Here is an 18,640-nt window from a genome sequence, read left to right on the forward strand (position 1 = left end):
ATAACTGATTACCATCTGGTTCTATTCAAATTTTTGTCTGGATAGCCCAAAAATTCGAAAGTTCAAAGTGTCGTTCCCTAAGAATTTATTTAAACTTATATTTATAAATTCATTATGAGACATTCAACTATGGTGTCTCATAGGAAGTTGCAATTATTAAATCAAGGTAGCTGCCAGAAATAAAATATAAAGGGTCAATATGATTTTTATTCTTAAAGTTTGATTTCGTTTTAATTTTACTCTATAAAATTTGAAACCATTGGTTTTGGTAATTAAAATTGAACTTCATTTTGGTGTGCGAAAAGATTTTTGAACCCTATAATAGTATTTTTGTTCGTGAACCAATATTTTAGAAATCAAAACTATTAGTTTTAAATTTCAAGGATTAAAACCAAAATGAAAATATTTATTTATACATAAACTTAAAGTATAAAACATTCCCTAGTCACAAAATTAATTGGTAAATCACGCTGTAAAGAGAATAATGTGGAGGCCATATAGCAGAAGGAAATACTTTAATTATACATGGATATAGATTTTCAGTAAAAAAAATTAACTTAAAGAGAACACGCTTTTGCTTTGAATATTGTTTAATGCTATCACCTAAAAAAATTGTTTAACACAGTACTCTACTTTTTGTTTTTCCTTGTGGGTGAAAAACGTTGTTTTTTTCCCAATAAAATAAAAACATCGTTTAATTTAATTGCGAAATAAAGTTTCTGTTTTTTATGCGAGAATATTTCTTCTTATGTTTGTTTTTTTCCTGAGCTGAAGTTCCACCAACAGACAACGTAAATGAGGCCCAAGCCCTAATAAGTGCTCCATATAGGAAGGAAGCCTTCTTGAGAGAGAGAGAGCGGAAGAGCCAGAGAGCGAAAGGGAAGCCGCAGAGAGAGATGTCGTCGAGCGCAGCGGTGCCGTTCTGGAGAGCAGCTGGGATGACCTACATCACCTACTCCAACATTTGCGCCAATCTCGTCAGGAATTGCCTCAAGGAACCCCACAGATCTGAAGCCCTCTCTCGCGAGAAGGTCCATTTCGTCTTCTCCAAGTGGGCCGATGGCAAGCCTGAAAAGCCTAGTAAGCTCTCCTTTTCTCTATCGATCTGTGTCTTCTGTCTCCTCGATTGCAATTCTTTATTTCATTTCCTGAGTGATCTGACAATTGAATCGAATGCTGTTTTTGTTTTCTTTAATTTTACATGAATGCTACGATGTTCGTGTTACCATCCTATATTTGCGATTTGGATTTTCTATTTTTGTGGAAGTTGGCCTTCTGATAACATTTTCTAGTGTATACGGCATGAAGTGTTGGATTTTATTTTTCTCTTTTACTTTTCAAAACGAAGAGACGAAATCCATTCAACTGTGTTTTCACCCGTACATAAAAGAAGCGATTCCGAATGCTGTTGAAGGTTCTAATTGCATTTAAGTGGCCAAGATTGCCTGTTCGGTTTTAATGATTAGAAACTCACTAATGCTTACTCCCGAGGGCTTGGCTCTAGGACCACACTGAACAAAATTTTCCGTTTTTTTCTCCGTGTTTTATAGGAATTGCATGTTGACATGCTGTGCGATATGCTGGCTGTTCAGTAGTTGCTGAAGCTATTGTCCGTAGCCCCTGTCGAGTCTTTCGATCATGCGTGTCAGAGTACTATGTGATGTGTCCATTTTACGGTGAAACCTTCAAGTCACATTTTACATAATAAACTTTTAAATAACATTTCTTGATTCAGATAACTTGTTGTGATATGATACGTATACTGTAAGTTAACCGTCAGTTTCCAGATATATATTGATCTTTCTTTGATTCAATTGCTTCGTTTCTTTCCTACTTTTAAGCTTTGATGTAAGAAGCTAGCGTAAATTCTGTGTAACAATATGACATTTCTTGTTTGTTGCTTTTTTCTGAATATTATGCGATATTTTACTTTAAATGATTAATAATTAATGTTTATGTGAGGGAGATGAGATTCCTTAAAATCATGTTTGGTCTACCCCCCTGTAACATAAGCATTCGTTCCTCTCCACACCTTCCATCTAAATAAGCCTAACAGTTCAAATTGTTTTTGACCTTTAGCGCTGCTTTGAAACTTGGTTTGTGCTTAAATTCCCTCTATGGTTGATTCACATATTTGGGGGCTCAACTTATTGATGTTACTGGCTTTGGAGAAGCATGACTCACGGATAATTGCATGTTAAGTTGTTATTAATATATGATGGATGTATGTTTAAGAAACTGGATGTTCTACCGTGAGGATATATGTATTGACTATTGCAGTGACAAAATCTTACTATTAACATGTGAGAATGAGTCTTCACTCTTGATACAGAGAGTTAAATGTCAGGTTCTTTTGTTTAATTTGTGGACTGGCGACTCATTGTGAAGAAAATTATGTTGAAGAAACTACCTTCCTGAGGCTGTCTTGATATATCCTTTACTTACGTGCTCTAGAGTCTAGATTGGCCTCCAATATTTGATTGGTTAAATGCCCTTTTTTGTTCAATCCTCATAGTGATTTATAATTAACATGTTTAATTCGGTTCTCTTTTTGATGTATCCTGATCAAAGTTTTCTGCTGGCTTTTTCTTCAGCTGTTCGTTCAGACACACCAGAACAGTAACAGGGAGTTCTTGGAGTTGGAAGACTTGGCAGGCAAATGTCTCTAAGATCGTAAAGTTAATCAATAAATAGATGAGAGAATTTGTCATTGTTGAAGCTTCTGTTTCTCTGCACTTGTTTTTAGTGTCCATGCCATATGGCCCTTGATTTTGGATTTGCATGGTTGAACCTGTAATAAATTTAGTTGTGCAATTTGCAACTGTCCAGGCCTTTCTATTCCAAACATTACAACGGGTTGTTGTGTAACTTAAAAATCCAGTTGAGGGTGTACAATTTGGAAAGCTGCCCACTAATTCTCCCGAAGTAATGCATTGTTCCATGAGGGGCTGAATTTTGTATGACTTGTATATGATATAACGCTAACTATTTATGTTAGTGTTGCTAAAATTTCTAGTCTTCGGAGCTAAACTGTGCGCTGATACAGTCCAACAAACAAGCTTGCAAGGTTGTAAAGCCATGTAGCATCCGACTAACCCAATTATGTGATCATTTTGATTAGCTGTGTAGAAGTGATTTTTTCATTGTAGTATTTATATGAGAATTGTGCTTATTGGAACTGCTTACTATAAACACGTTAACATAAGTCGGGGTAATTTTTACATGTCTATTTTGTATATTTTAAATCACAATTGAAAAACTATTTTTGAATGTTTAAATGATCATTCCAAACAAATCCCTATAAAGCGTAAAAGCACTTATTTTAAGCTGACTACCATTTTCTATGAGTGCCTGCGAGTGGCTCGAAGCCTTCCAGTCTGTGTCAAGCGGCCTTGCAACAAGAATGATGGCACTGTTGGTAGTGGCGAGCATTGACTAGGGTTAAATAAACTAGACAATTATGTTCAAGATAAAGAAACTACAAAACAAAAAGGGTGGGGGAAAAGTGTACCTAACAAAATGGAACGGTTGTGTTGGCTCCCCAGTACTAAATAAAATGGAATAAAGAAATAGATAGTAAGAAACCATAGCCGGTTATTGTTGTTGAGCGGGGCTCTGCGCCATTGCTGCCAAAAGGAAGACTTGAGAGCAAAGTATGGCGGTGACGATGAACACCAACCACAAAGAGCCACACCACATCGCTAATTATAGCACTCCTAAAGTTCAACCACTAGAGACAACCAACAACAGTCCCACTTTTCCCCTCAAGGTTCTTTTATTTATTTTGAAGGGTGCACTAGAGTTGGCCCAGCCGTGAGCCAGCTAGACTCCCTTCATTGATGAGATGGCAAATTAATCAAGGATTAGTAAGATAATAACATTTCAAAAATTATGTCACTCCACAAATATGTACTTTAAATAATCCCTATCTCTTTCTTTTTTAAATTATTGTCTGATTAATGTTCTTGTTAAAATTATCATTTAGAGTAATAATGTATAATCCTGTAGCTCTAGCTACCTCAATATACTTTGATTTTAAAAAAAAAAGGTTCTCTCTAATATCTAGTTATATTCTTACATGCAGTGATTGACCACTGCAACAAACATTATCACATTATATAGATATGCTTTATCAACAATCAAATCAATTTTGATAAAAATAGCTGAATTTATTAATATCTATGTCATGTTATATTTTTAATATAAAGCATCAAATATGTATTTATAATTATAAAACGAACATGGTACTTTTTTATTTTACAGCTTCAAATCTCCTTGTCTAAATCAAATTAAGCCAACAAGCAATGCTTTTGTGAGCATGATCTCCTTCCCAATATGCAAGAGATCATGATTGGGAAAAAAAAAAATCATATTATCATATAAATAAATAAAAGAATAAATATTTATTCATGTATTAATCTCAATTAATCCAGACTGTATTAATATCGTATTTTGTCTCTCTCCCTCTCTCTCTGTTAATATTGTTGCCAAAATAATGAAATGTAACACCTTCTTCTTACCTCGGGTAGAAGACAGTCAAACCAAAGGAGCAGTTGAAGTTGAAGAATGAAGAACCAATTCTCCTAACAAACTTCTTCCCGTTGTCCAACTCTCACCGATTTCCTAGGGATCGTCTTTTTCTCTCTCTACAGTATACATCATACTTTAGCTCTTTCGCCATCTTCGCTTGTTAAGCGAGGCTTTTCTATATTCGCGGTTGGATCTATCATTTCAATTCTTTTACTTTTTTTTGAACCCTAGATTTGCTTGTTGCTTTTTGATCTTTAAATCTAAAGCTCAACTGTGGAGTTCTTGCCAACAATAGTCACTGGTTATGGCTGCGGTGAAGACTGCTCGGTCCAAGGCTATGCCTGTGAAAGAGAACGGACCAAAACTGGAAGAAGGTCTCCATGTGTTCAAGTCTGAAAAATTCGATGCCGATACTTATGTCCAGTCCAAATGCTCTCTCAGCGAGAAGGTTGGTGTTTGTATTTCAATATAGTGATGTACAATTTACTGTGAAAACCGCTCATTTTTCTTGGCATTCTTCGAGAAAAAAATAATTTGATTTAACAGTTAATTTATGAACTTGGTCCATTGTTTTTTCTGGTTCCAGGATTCCAAACACTTCTCTTAGCTCTGTAGACGTAATTTTTAAGGGAGATGATTCATTATCATGTCAATCCCGACTCCTTAGTTTCATGGGAATTGCTGCGGGCTGGGCCCGGGGGGGGGGGGTGGTTGAATTCATTTGGTCCGTAGGAGATGTTTGTGTCGACGACGGTTGCCGATTATATTGGAGATTGGACCCTTTTCCTTCCTGGTCATGAGGAATTAATTCCAAGATCTTAATTCTACCATCTATAGCTACAGCCCTTGACCAACTTATGCCAAATTTTGCAAAATTTACCATTTATACACCCAAAGCATAGAATTAGTTATTATAAGTCATTAATCTTTTTTCTTCTTTCAAGAAATCATCATATAAATGAATGGATTCATTCTAAAATGACACAACATATAACTCCTGATGATTTTTTATAAAAGTTAAAACTAAGGATAAAAAAAAGAAGAGGGAAATATGATGGAGAATTTATGTTCTAAAGGAATCTTTGGAAGAGATGAGCTAACCTTTGGGGTTGGATACCCTAGGGTCTCTAAAAACCCTCATCAGTGTACTGCTTCTGATGGTGGACTCAAGTCCCATGTTTTGCAACATGTCATAAATTCCACTGTGCCCTGCAACCTAGTTATACACACAGGCGAGAGAGGGTAGAGAAAACAGGCTTTGTAGCCCATTGTCAACCCACAGGCAAGGAGATGAGAGAAAAGGGGAATGGAGGGTAGTGGACAGCTCTGATTTCATTGTCAGGAACCTTCAGGAGAGCCACACCTCAAACGCTGTCCATGAGTTTGGAGAGCCCAAGGCCCCAGTAAATCTCACTTCGAAATCCATACTTCCGGTGCGGGACTTAGGTTTTTCCTTTTGTTGTTATTTCCATGTCTTGTTGATCGGACTCAATTTGGCACATGGGTATTATTATTATGGATATGGATATCTGATTGATAGAAACTTAATTATATCTATGGTGATGTTTTTTACATGGAGCAATTAACCAAACCAAACCCCCCCCCCCAAAAAAAAAAAAGAAAAAGAAAAAAGAAAACACACTATCCTAACCCTTGCCCATAGGGGGAATGGTGCCATTGAGCCAAGAGGTTTTTGGCACCTATGATGATTGCTTAACTATTTACACACATGAAGTTTATTAGAAAATGTGTCAAATATTGATTCTTTTTCCTTATTTCCATAGCATTTTAAATCGCACAGAAGTAAAAGACCATCTGCTATTGATAATTAACTGCCCATTAAAAGGGATCTGTTTTTCCCCTTATATTCCACTACCTTTTAAATTGTATGCATGAATGCAGACTCAAACTGTTTACTAGGGACGCTCTAGGCTTCATGTAGTTGCAATTTATACTTAATGGGCCATGAAGTATATTGAACTGAACAAACAGTGCTAGTAATGACAATAAAGGGTAGTTATCACTTTTTTCTGCCTTTTTGTTTAGTAATCTAGCATTGAAATCCATTGCTGCTTGTGTTTTCTTCCCTGCTAGTTGAGAAATGTTTTTTGGTTCTCCATTTTGTGTTACGCTCATTCAATTCAACTGATTTTATCTTGTTTGTTTTTACAGGAAATAAAGCAATTATGTTCATATTTGGTGGATTTGAAAAAAGCTTCTGCTGAGGAAATGCGTCGAAGTGTCTATGCTAACTATGCTGCCTTCATACGGTTGGTTGTTTGTCTTTTTTCTCTCTTTCTTCCATCCTTATCACCTTAAAGTCGTATTATTGTGCGTACTTGCTGCAGAAAACATGTTCATGTCTGCGCTGTTGGGTATTTTAAATTATTACAGTTGTAATTATTTCAACCATTTTCAAATGAACCACTACGTGTAATCTGAATATCGATTTTAGAATATCAAATGGTCACCATTCTGCTGTTTTGGTTTGTGGCGGAATATGCTGTGCCTGTAGTGCTTGTTTTAGAGGCCCCCTCCCCCCCCCCCCCAAAAAAAAAAAACAGGGAGAGAGGAGGGGCAAGGGGTAGGCTGCATTATTTTCATCCTTTTCATTTATTTGGTTTTATTTGGGTGTCTATTTATCTCGAAAATATTAACAGTGTTATTTACCCTACATAAACATGGTCATTCTTTAGATTCAAGTAATCTTTAACTGCAAAACCTTTGTACTGTTGTTAATTTGATGTGTCCTTATCATTTTCCTAGCTTTTAAGCAATATGCATATTTTACAGCACATCTAAGGAGATATCAGATTTAGAGGGAGAGCTTTCATCTATCAGAAACCTGCTATCTACACAAGCCACTTTGATACATGGGTTGGCTGAGGGAGTTCACATTGATTCCTTATCTATCTCGGATTCTGATGGTTTAGCTTCAAATGCGATTTTGAATTCTGAAGATAAGGATACATCAGACCTGGAAAAATGGTTAGTTGAGTTTCCTGATCTCTTGGATGTTCTCTTGGCTGAAAGAAGAGTGGATGAAGCTTTAGCTGCTCTTGATGAAGGGGAACGTGTAGTTTCCGAAGCAAAAGAGATGAAAACCCTGAATCCATCTTCACTCATGTCTCTACAGACTTCAATTATTGAACGCAGGCAGAAACTAGCTGATCAGCTTGCTGAAGCTGCTTGTCAGCCTTCCACCCGTGGTGCTGAACTTCGTGCAGCAATATCAGCCCTCAAAAGGCTTGGGGATGGTCCTCGTGCTCACAGTTTGCTGCTTAATGCCCATCTCCAAAGATATCAGTATAACATGCAAAGTCTAAGGCCATCAAGCACATCATATGGAGGAGCTTATACTGCTGCTCTGGCGCAGCTGGTATTTTCAGCGATTGCACAAGCTTCAAATGACTCATTGGCTATTTTTGGTCAGGAGCCATCTTATACTTCTGAACTTGTGATGTGGGCTACCAAGCAAACAGAAGCATTTGCTCATCTTGTTAAAAGACATGCATTAGCTTCATCAGCAGCTGCGGGAGGCTTAAGAGCTGCAGCAGAATGTGTTCAAATAGCATTGGGTCATTGCTCATTGTTGGAAGCCCGTGGCCTAGCTCTTTGTCCTGTACTTTTGAAACTTTTTAGGCCTAGTGTTGAACAAGCGCTAGATGCCAATTTGAAACGCATTCAAGAGAGTACTGCTGCTTTGGCTGCAGCTGATGATTGGGAGCTAGTGTACCCTCCCACATCTAACCGTCAAACTGGTAGGCCTTCAAGCGTACCCACTAGCAATACAACAGCATTTCAACATAAACTCACTAGTAGTGCACATCGCTTCAATTTTATGGTCCAGGTGAGCATTTGAGTTTATTGCTGTCTAGTATTGGTTGGAACTGCTGTGTGAATAGGTATTACAAGATCAAGTATGCGAACTATATTTCAATATGTTTTCTATTTCAACAAAGACTGCAGTCATGTGTTTTCTTCCTGTTCATTTCTATTGTCTTATTTGAATTTACAATTCAATCTATTTATTCAAGTCAATGGTTTGTGTCTTTGAAAACATAGATGTTAACCGTGATAAAACTATCTTTTTGTCTCTTATTTATGGATTTTTATTGATCTATATTATCTGTTCACTTCATGCTGGATGCTGTGTGCTCATACAGGACTTCTTTGAAGATGTTGGACACCTGCTCAGTATGCAGTTAGGAGGCCAGGCTCTGGAAGGGTTGTTCCAAGTATTTAACTCATATGTGAACATGCTCATAAAAGCGTTACCTGGTTCAATGGAGGAAGAAGCTAACTTTGGAGGCTCTGAAAATAAAATTGTACGAATGGCTGAGACTGAAGCTCAGCAGATTGCATTACTAGCCAATGCCTCCTTACTAGCAGATGAATTGCTTCCACGTGCAGCTATGAAACTTTCTCCCCTAAGTCATGCTGCCTACAGGGATGATAGACGAAGACCTTCAGACAGGCAAAACCGTCATCCCGAACAAAGAGAGTGGAAGAGGCGACTTGTTGGTTCTGTCGACAGATTAAAAGATACATTCTGTCGCCAGCATGCTTTAGACCTCATTTTTACTGAGGAAGGTGATAGCCATCTTACAGCTGACATGTATATTAATATTGATGGAAATGCAGATGAAATTGAGTGGCTTCCTTCTCCGATTTTTCAGGTATTTTGAAAACCTTGATTGTAGTTAATGCTAATTTTTTGTGCGATAATCTTTCAAATATAATTCTACCCCATATTGTCCTTAAAGTAATTTGAGTATTCTTTTCTCTTGTTTTTGCCTTGTATGAGATGTCCTTACGAAGTAGTGTCTCTTCTCTGCTCTCTTCCCCTTTTCCTTCTATTCGTCTTCATGCTGGAAATTGCTTTAGAGCATATAGTAACAGACATTGTTGCTATTGAACATCCCTTTCCCTACCTCGTTAGAAGGTTCTAATTTGTGGGCCTCTTATGTCATTCGATTTTGACTCTCTTCTTTGGCAACATCTACTTCTTGATTAGCAGAAGATTAAGTTTATATATTGTATTTTGTTTTTATTTCTTGTTAATGGTTCGGTTCTATCAAGTGGTTGCATACTTGCATGTTACTATTTTGATGATGATGATTGACTGTGTCAATTCAGTTACTACTTTTTACCCCAATTTTTGTCATTAGTTGTTAATTTGATGAATTAATAAATGTCAAGTACATGGAAGTAACAGGTTAGCAGCAGTTAAAGGCTATTGGTTTAAAAAATGCAGCGGTTAGAGTGTATCCCCACCTATTTCCGTCCATGCGGACTTGATTGTTTGCATCCTATTGCAGTTTTGGACATCCTTGCATTAATGCCCCTATAGACATGAACTTAATATCATTGTTCGCATTAATTTCTTATTTCAAGTTACTTTGAACTTTATTTATCACAAAATTACTTGATCTAACGTTGCTTTTTTATTGGGGGAAAAAAAAAGAATTTATTGAGTTGGATGTTTATATAGTGTCGACTGATCATCAATAGACTATGACACATATCAAATTCATCTAAGTATGAATTACCTTCTAATTCCACAGACGCACACCATAATAATTGTTTGTAAACTATTTTCCTCCATTTTTGTGCATTTTTTTACAATAAAAACTTTTGCCTGCCCATGGATTTAATGCACAATCTGACTTGCTAGTTTATGTTACATTTTGTATGGTTCATGGTTTTGAAGATAGTCTTATGTTGTTGTCCAGGAACTTTACATAAAACTGAACAGAATGGCGAATATAGCAGCAGATATGTTCGTAGGGAGGGAAAGATTTGCGACACTGCTCTTGATGAGACTTACAGAGACTGTTGTTTTGTGGCTATCTGGAGACCAAAGCTTCTGGGATGATATTGAAGAAGGGCCTAGACCTTTAGGTCCTCTTGGTCTCCAACAGGTATGCGAGACTTGCAACTTTTTATTTTCATTTAACTAGATAACTATTACAGAATTTATGAGTCAGAGGCAGAAAAGAAAGGATGCCTCTACTGGAAAACAGATCAGGAGTGACTAGATAGAACTTGATTCAGGGATTATTCTTGTAAGAAAAATATCAGGAATCAAGGATCTGGCTTTTTGTTCTGACTGCTTTTATGCGAAGAGTATAATCTTTTTAATTAATATAATTGATAGTTAATAATAGTTAGTTTGGATGAGCTTGAATAGCATGAGATGTGACCCTTGATGAATCTTGGGAGAAATACATAGAGGTCCCAAAGAACAAAATTAATTACCCATAACTGCTAACCCTTGTAAATACAGAAGTTTGACATATAAATTGGAATGATAAAATAATTACTTTCCTTATTTAGGACCTATCTGTAGCTCTCCCATGATTTTTTTCCCCCCCGTATGGTGCCTTTTCCTCTGAGCTATTATTCAGTTCCTTTATACAAGAATTAGTATGTTTGGCGAAGCTTATTCACAAAGAGAGTGAGCTAGAGAAGTAACTTGAGGATCAATGCTCTCCCGTTTGGCTTTGTCCTGTTTCCAATTGGGTTTGCAAATATAGCAATACATTGAAATCAGCTTTGTCAAAATAAAAAGTGAAAATATTTGATGTCAACATCTCTATTTGCTGTGATATTTAAGATGAATTTATTCTCCCATGTTCTTATGTCATATAAGCTCGTAAAAAGCTGACGCTATATGGTGAGGATTTTTTGAAGTGGCAAGTAAATTAAAGCCCAAACTTTACATGAACTAAGTATGTGAACAAGAAATTCATCAGAGGCACATCTTGTTCGTTTTGCAGTTCTATCTGGATATGAAGTTTGTCATATGTTTTGCCTCCCAAGGTCGGTACCTGTCCCGAAATTTGCATAGAGTTGTCAATGAGATCATATCAAAAGCTATGGGAGCATTCGCTGCTACTGGAATGGATCCATATAGGTTAGCTACTGCAATTCTATTTCACCCATGAATGACCCACTTACCGTCAAATTCTTTTTTATTTTTTCTTAAAAAGGACATCATTTCTAAAGCTCCTCTTAATAAGCATGTGAGTTCTATAGTCTTCTTTAATATCTCTGTATATGTCCATGTCTGCCATGGTTAGCAAGCATCCTCCTTGTTCTAAGTTCTTTTCTCTAGAGTTAGGTTATGACTTATATTTGCACATACCTTTAATTATTGTGTTTCCATTGTGTCGTCCTCGTAGTTGTGGAATTAAAAAGCATCTTGCTCTTTCTCAAAAGCTGATATAATTTTTGTTGTCAGTGCACTGCCTGAAGATGAATGGTTCAACGAAATTTGTCAAGATACTATTGATAGACTAAGTGGAAAACCAAAGGAAATCAACGGAGAAAGAGATCTTAAGCCCAACTGCGTCTGTCTCCGCACAGTCAGTATCATCTGTCAGATCTCATGGTAGTTCGTAAGGCAGATATTCATCCTTGTAAATTAGATCAGTCTGTATCATGATTTTGTTCGCATGTGGTAAGATGCAGCTCTTAACTGTTTCAATGGAATCAAATTCTTCGGCCGGTCTTCCTTTCCTTTCCTCCCCCCCTATTCTGGGTTTTGGCTTCACTGTCAATTTAATGGGAGATAACCCATGTTTTGTGTAGATTAATATTCAGGCAGGTGTTTGGCAATAATTTTTTTTTTTAACCATTTCGTGTTGTTTAGGACTTCCATTTGTAAATTCTGATGATATTCTTTGGTCTTTAACCTGAAATATCGATTCTTCTCCACAACGGTGTACAGTAAATAGTTAAGGTGTGCTTCATAAACGCAATATATGATGAATGAATTCCTTGGTTTTCAACTCATGAATGCTGAATGTGTAAGCTTAATCAGGTTCTGCATTTACGGGAAGCGGAATTCTAGTGAGCAGATTTTTAGTTAATTTAAGCACGTGGCCAGCAAAAGATTGGGCTCAACTGGATGTACATAGTTCTTATCGCTATATCCTCTTTTCTTGCGAAAGTCCTTGATCCCTTTAGCACTTGAAAAGCTCATAGAACTTGTCCTCATGCGTTATATATAATATTTCTCTTGTAAACCCGTTATTATGTTTGACTCCTACCATTATTGAATTGGATTAAGGCTTGCACTAATATTACTGGGAAAAAGATGTATAACTTTTTAAAGCATCTAGATTATGGCTAACCGAGATTGTAAACGCACGCCACTTCCCTCGTGCACATACCGTAGTTAAAGAGTAAATTTAGAAGCAAATCCCACTCACACCCCAGTTTCCTCTGGAAAGAGAGAATAAAACGCTAATCGCGCGATTAACTCACGAAAGACTTTATCTAAGAAAACGCCCAAGTTGAATTTTAGGTTTTAGTAACTTCCAAATTTTGAGAGATTCTGAAAAATATGACCCCTAATATTTTCATTAAACGATTGCGATTCCTAGTAGCTGCTACCGCGAGTGATTAGTTGGTATGAAAAGAGCAGCCGACAGCTTACGCGCTACAAGTCTGTCACATTTTGCATTTGTCTGAACAGCAGTCTCACGTTGAGATGAAATCATAACAATAAAATCTAAATTTCAACCAAAAAAATTAATCAAAACCAGAACACAAATAAGTCTGTACATGCAGCATAGTGAAAAGAGAGATGCCAAAAATTTGGAAGCACCAATGAGTCAATCCATATCAAACGAACTAACCATTACTTTTTTTCCTCTGTTTACTTACCAGTCAGCTCTGCAACCAAAAAGTAATTGACACCCAAATCGGCAAAAAAATTCTGCCGCAATCGTGGATTTTAGCACTTAGCAGGGAATAACATTGGTGAAAAGTAATCAACAACCTATTGAGAAATCCAGGGGCTACCAATAATTCCCAAGGCAGGCTCACTTGAAAATCAACAGGAAGTTCCACTCTAAAGAAAAGCCAACTAAACCACCAAAGGGAGTATTTTGACGGTAGTCTTGCCTAGTAAACAAGAATTACCTGCAATAATATAGCAGCAGCAGTATTGGACCTCCCCAAATGAAAGGAAGCTTGGTCATATTGTAATGAAAATCCTGTATAAGTCAGACAAGATGTAACTCCCGAAAATCCTATAAATAGCTCTGAATAAGTGAATGTCAAAGGATCGACACCAATCCCTTGACAAAATGGCGTCATGACCAGTTAAAAGAGGAAGGTAAAAATGTGGTGAAATGATCATGGTAATGGTAGAAAAAATGGACACATGATTATTGGTGAGATCCCCTTGTATCTCTAGATTCTAGCTAGATTGTGTCATGGAATGAAAGTAAGCGATCACCATAAAATGTCATGTCAAATAAGCAGCAAATGAACCTAACATGAAAAAAAGATACTCAAGTTCTCAAAATGCCTATTTAAATAAGTATTCCTAATGACAATGTACAGAATGTAGATATGACACGGGGCAAACAAATCTAACAAAATTCAAACCCATGCATCACCTCTGTAAACTAACATAATCTGAACCTATAAAAGTAATCCAAGCACCAGCACATGCTGCTGAGAAATGCATGTCCGATAAACAAGTATCAGATGGCCAAATGAATGTTTATGATGCCAGTATTTGCATTCATTCACATGAGCAGGGATGCTAATGGCGATGACTTGATAATTGATGGATGCATGCAACAGCTGCAAGATGCATCCTATAATGTAGGTACTCGAAGCATAAAGAACAGAGTACATCCCCTTCACGCTACTGATATGGCATAGCTGATGGAGCTCCATTGGCACTGGGGACAGCACCAGGGTGGTTGGCATCCTTTCTTTTTCCGAATGGATTCTTTGAATATCTACAATGAAGTGAAGAGAAGCAAAAAGCATTCCTTGAAAGTTGCAATGAAACAAAAATGTGAAGTCAAAACCATTTCATTTCAAAATGAGTGAATCAATTTTCTGAATCCACATTGAGATGAAAATGATGGTAGCCAAAATTTCTGACACTTGAATGACACGCATTGTGAATAGACACATTAATGAACAGTACATATACAAGAAATAGGTAAGACCGGCCAGTATGAGGTGACAAAGTACCCTTACCTAGAATCAAACACACTCACATTCTGAATCACTGTTATACTTGAAATAAGTACACGTCATTTCACCCAAAAAAACAAAAAAAATACTCACATCAGGAAACGTGAATCACTACCATGACATAAGATGGAAAAAATGCAGTCATTCCAGCGACAGAAACACATGGTAAATGGCTAAAAGAGCAACCATCATAGCTGGCATACCAGGGGAAAAAATCATCAGCAAAAATCCAAAACTGCAATGTGAAAAAGGATACTGTATTCGCATGCCAACAGAACCAGAACTGGGGATGACAGCTCCCTGCATACTATGGTGCACGTTGGTTGCACTATTCACGTCCTGCAGCAGTGTTGTTAATATTCCTTTTAGGTTTATAAATAGCAATACCACAAAATATGATCAATCCCGATGACAATATGACACAAACATAAATACAAGCTACGGATATAAAATATTCATGAATAAATTACTGAACAGAAGAAGCTGATGTGAGTAAGGTTACTGACTTCAAACTCAATGAAGCAAACTGTATGCCTCTCCTGTCTTAAAATCTTCATTTGTTTGAAGCCAGGTTGTCTGCATCAGAAAGTCAAAAGTCAAAACAGTATACCTGTGGGACATAGGGAATTAGAAAACATAAACAGACATCATAAAACCACCGTCTTGGGGACAAGATTCTACTTACGCACTAAAAAGGCCCCTTAGTTCTTCCTCATTTATGTTTTCACCCAAGTTTCCAATAAACAACGTGTTGCATGGAGGATTATCTTTTGTGTTCTGCACGGGAAGAACACAAGATAAAATAGCAATTAAACACGTGCACACACAGAATCACATATCTTCAATAGAAATTTTCTTAAATATAACTAAGAAAATTTATTAATAGACAAAGAAAAACAAATATAAACAATTTAAAGGCTATCTGCTCAAAATCTAACATATATCAAGATCCTACGATCTGTGATTTTTATACCACAACAGGATTAAATATATTAACTTTAATACTGAAACACATTTTTCCGATATTTACTCTCATAACAGACCACGCAATCTGTGTTTCCAGATCAGATCTAGCGATTTCCTAGAGTTCCTCTTGGAACACAACTAGGAACATTTTTTAGCAATCTGGTTAGAGGATAGTAATAAAACGAAAAGTTCAAGTATCAGTAATCAAGTCTGCATAGCTTGCAGACTCATCACCATGTTATATTGAGAGCTAGAAACTATGAGCCAAAATTTAGTCAGGGGAGTTTCAAAAAGTCAGCCAGCTTAGTATATAGGAATTGGCCTTTTTACATAGTTTTCATTTACATTTTGGATCTAAAATATCATGCAATCTTTAGGAACGTATATTTTTCAATGGTGATTTTTAATTTAATCATATCATACCAAGAATAACAGAGGTTTTCCAAGATAAGATTCTGACTCGTTTGTACAAATTAGCAGATTGAGCATGAAAATAAAACAAACAAAATCAAAGATTAGCAACTCAGGCTTCTATTTTCTTTGAAATAACATAATAGAGCTCCTCCAACTCTACACAATGGCGTATCATTGAGGCCATCAACAACACAGACAAGTCACTTCAACTTATCAAAACAAGATGGTAAATCTAAATAACTGAGCAAAGATCTGGCTGGGGGGGGGGGGGAATCGGGCATTAAATCAAAGTTTACAAACTTTTTTTCACCTAATCTAAGCCAAGGAGTTATGTAGAGGATAAGGAAACACATATGAAATTGGAAGTAAATATTTTATCAAAGATAATAACAATATAAGTGAAGTAGCATTTATATTTTCTGCAACTCCCACCTGAACAGGGACATAACTGCTTGGAGCTGGCAAAGGAGCAGGAGTAGGCATTGGCATTGGTGCAACAGGATAGCCTCCATATGGGTCATATGGAGGAGGTGGAGCCATATACCTGGACCATGAAGTAAATCAAGTCTTACAACTAGGAACAAATTAAATGCAAAATGTCAAAGGCATAAGGTCATGTAAAATTGTGTATAACTGTAAAATCAATTTAATTTACACATTGCATTGTGAGCAGCCAATAAGTGCATGTGTAAACATCTAAAGCACCATAGATGTCAAAATACTAATTGATATGATCATAAAAAAATTATTACCAGCAAAACAATATGAAAATCCTGACTACATATCTACCAGAACAACAAACATTTTTTCCTTAAAGCAGCTGCTACTTCTAAAACATTTTGGGGGTTAAAATTCATGAAAATGATAAATCCTATCTCAATACAATTTTCCCATCTTGTTAACCAGTTACACATAATGATATCCTCTTTCCACTTTCTTTAAACAAGAAAAGATGAGGGTAACAAAGATACATGTGGTACTCACCCATGTGGTCCCCAAACAGGTGCTGGAGGTGGGTGAAAAGGAGATGGACTTGTATAACCAGTGTGTGTATAGTCACCAGCAGTCCTTAGTCGTTTGCTCTGATCATATGCACTGGAATCCGCTACTATTCCTAAAAATAATTCAATATAAGAGCATTAAAAAAAGAAAAAAAAAATCGATGGAGAACTGCTCTGAAGTTAACCAGTTTCGATGAAGGAGAAGGATACTGTACTGACAGCATGTATATGTCACAGAATGGCACAATGTAATGACAGGTGATTAAAAAAATGCACAAAATTTTGCCATCTCAAGCCAAGGTTTCTACAGTGAGAACAATAGAAAGGGGGGGAAACAAAGAGAAACCGAACATAGAAGAGTGGAAAATAAGATTTTGTAGGTTGCTAAGGGCTGGCCCAAAACTGCCAAATCATATTTGGAAATAAAATGTAGTTTGCAATTTGCACTGCATGGATCTTAAAAATATATATATAACCTTCGAAAATTCTACCATATCCGTTTCCACTGAAACATTCCGACAAACCCACTTTCTTCTATCCTTTCTCTGACAAATTTACAAGCAAATAAACAAGAATTATGAGATGCATTCCCTTGAAATATAGAAACTGAAATAAAATGAAAACAACCTCTTTTAATAAATAGATTTTTCTTCGCCATTTCTGTGTGCAGCACTGACTTTGTCTCTGTATCGAAGACCATGTCCTGGAAATAAGGAAACATACAAATAAAAATCACACTTCATGGGGGGGGGGGGGAATCATATGCCAAATAGCCTTGAGGATATATGCAAGACATCATCTGCAATCTGCAATGTCAACCTGAAGAATATCTTTAGCCGCAATTGCTTGGTGTGCTGTAGTAAAGAGAGCAAAACCCATAGGTTTATCCCCTTTGAAATTTACTTGCGAAGCTTCGTATCCAGGCAACCATCTCAGCAGATTCAGCAATTCTCTCTCTTTTACATCATCAGGAAGGCCTGTTATGAAAATGGTTCGAACCTAGGCAAACAATTACATACACCTATTGTCAATTAAAAATTACCGTCACCCGGTAGGCGGAAAGTTCAAACTACAAAAAGAAATCCTTGAACCGCACTTTCCTTCTCCTTTGGACGGTTAGAGTGATTAAATTTATGGAATCTTCAAATATATATCGCTTCAGGGGGTTGAGTATTGTAAATTTGGTTATTCGCAGAGATCAATAGGTTACAATTTTGGACGGTGAAGTAAAAGACCAAGATACCTCGTCGGACGGGGGAGGAGGATGAGGATGAGGCATAGGAGGCGGCGGAGCGGCGGCAGCGGGGGCTGGCGGTGGAGGAGGAGGAGCGGCGGCTGCCGGAGGCCATTGCTGGTGGTATGGATGGATCCCTGCACCAGCCATGTGTGAGCTCAAGGTCCTGCTTGGTACCAACAAACGCAACACGAACAATGGAGCGTCTTTCAAGCCAGCTACATGTTTTGTTTATGTATATTATTTAAACCTAAACTAAATGTATTTTATCAAATTGTTTTTTACCCGAATTTTTTAAAATCTCATTTCACCTAACTGCTTATACCCCTTGTTTATATTGAGAGAAAAACGAGAAATAAGTTTTTTTTTTGCTTGGATAAGAGAGAAAATGTGGGAGGAAGAAAAATAAGAAAGAAAATAAAGTGAGTCTCATGTTTATTTTCTCTTCAAATTTTCTTTCCATATATAGAGAGATTTGGGAAAG

General features: G+C 36.8%; 3 protein-coding genes across 3 annotated transcripts; 2 read left to right on the top strand and 1 right to left on the bottom strand.

Annotated features, from left to right (window-relative positions):
* Positions 1-837: 837 nt before the first annotated feature.
* LOC114746793 (ATP synthase subunit epsilon, mitochondrial) lies at positions 838-3,012 on the top strand. The gene is made up of 2 exons (XM_028935071.1): positions 838-1,080; positions 2,595-3,012. Exons 1-2 carry the CDS (start codon positions 897-899, stop codon positions 2,621-2,623), a joined length of 213 nt encoding a protein of 70 aa, XP_028790904.1. The 5' UTR covers positions 838-896; the 3' UTR covers positions 2,624-3,012.
* A 1,475-nt stretch (positions 3,013-4,487) lies between these two features.
* LOC114746790 (exocyst complex component EXO84B-like) lies at positions 4,488-12,252 on the top strand. Its single transcript, XM_028935068.1, is given in 8 exon segments — positions 4,488-4,978; positions 6,703-6,800; positions 7,324-8,380; positions 8,697-9,209; positions 10,266-10,454; positions 11,313-11,449; positions 11,777-11,861; positions 11,863-12,252. Coding segments are annotated over 8 exon segments (2,298 nt in total). The 5' UTR covers positions 4,488-4,834; the 3' UTR covers positions 11,938-12,252.
* Positions 12,253-13,761: 1,509 nt separating this feature from the next.
* On the bottom strand, positions 13,762-18,360 carry LOC114746791 (WAS/WASL-interacting protein family member 3-like). Its single transcript, XM_028935069.1, has 9 exons — positions 18,166-18,360; positions 17,742-17,921; positions 17,550-17,625; positions 16,906-17,035; positions 16,354-16,465; positions 15,227-15,318; positions 15,048-15,117; positions 14,798-14,880; positions 13,762-14,297 (listed from the first exon to the last, which is right to left on the bottom strand). Exons 1-9 carry the CDS (start codon positions 18,304-18,306, stop codon positions 14,201-14,203), a joined length of 981 nt encoding a protein of 326 aa, XP_028790902.1. The 5' UTR covers positions 18,307-18,360; the 3' UTR covers positions 13,762-14,200.
* Positions 18,361-18,640: the final 280 nt, after the last annotated feature.

The sequence above is a fragment of the Neltuma alba genome, unplaced genomic scaffold (genome assembly GCF_004799145.2).
Source record: "Neltuma alba isolate B1F8T4 unplaced genomic scaffold, ASM479914v2 tig00005106_pilon, whole genome shotgun sequence".
NCBI lineage: Eukaryota > Viridiplantae > Streptophyta > Magnoliopsida > Fabales > Fabaceae > Neltuma > Neltuma alba.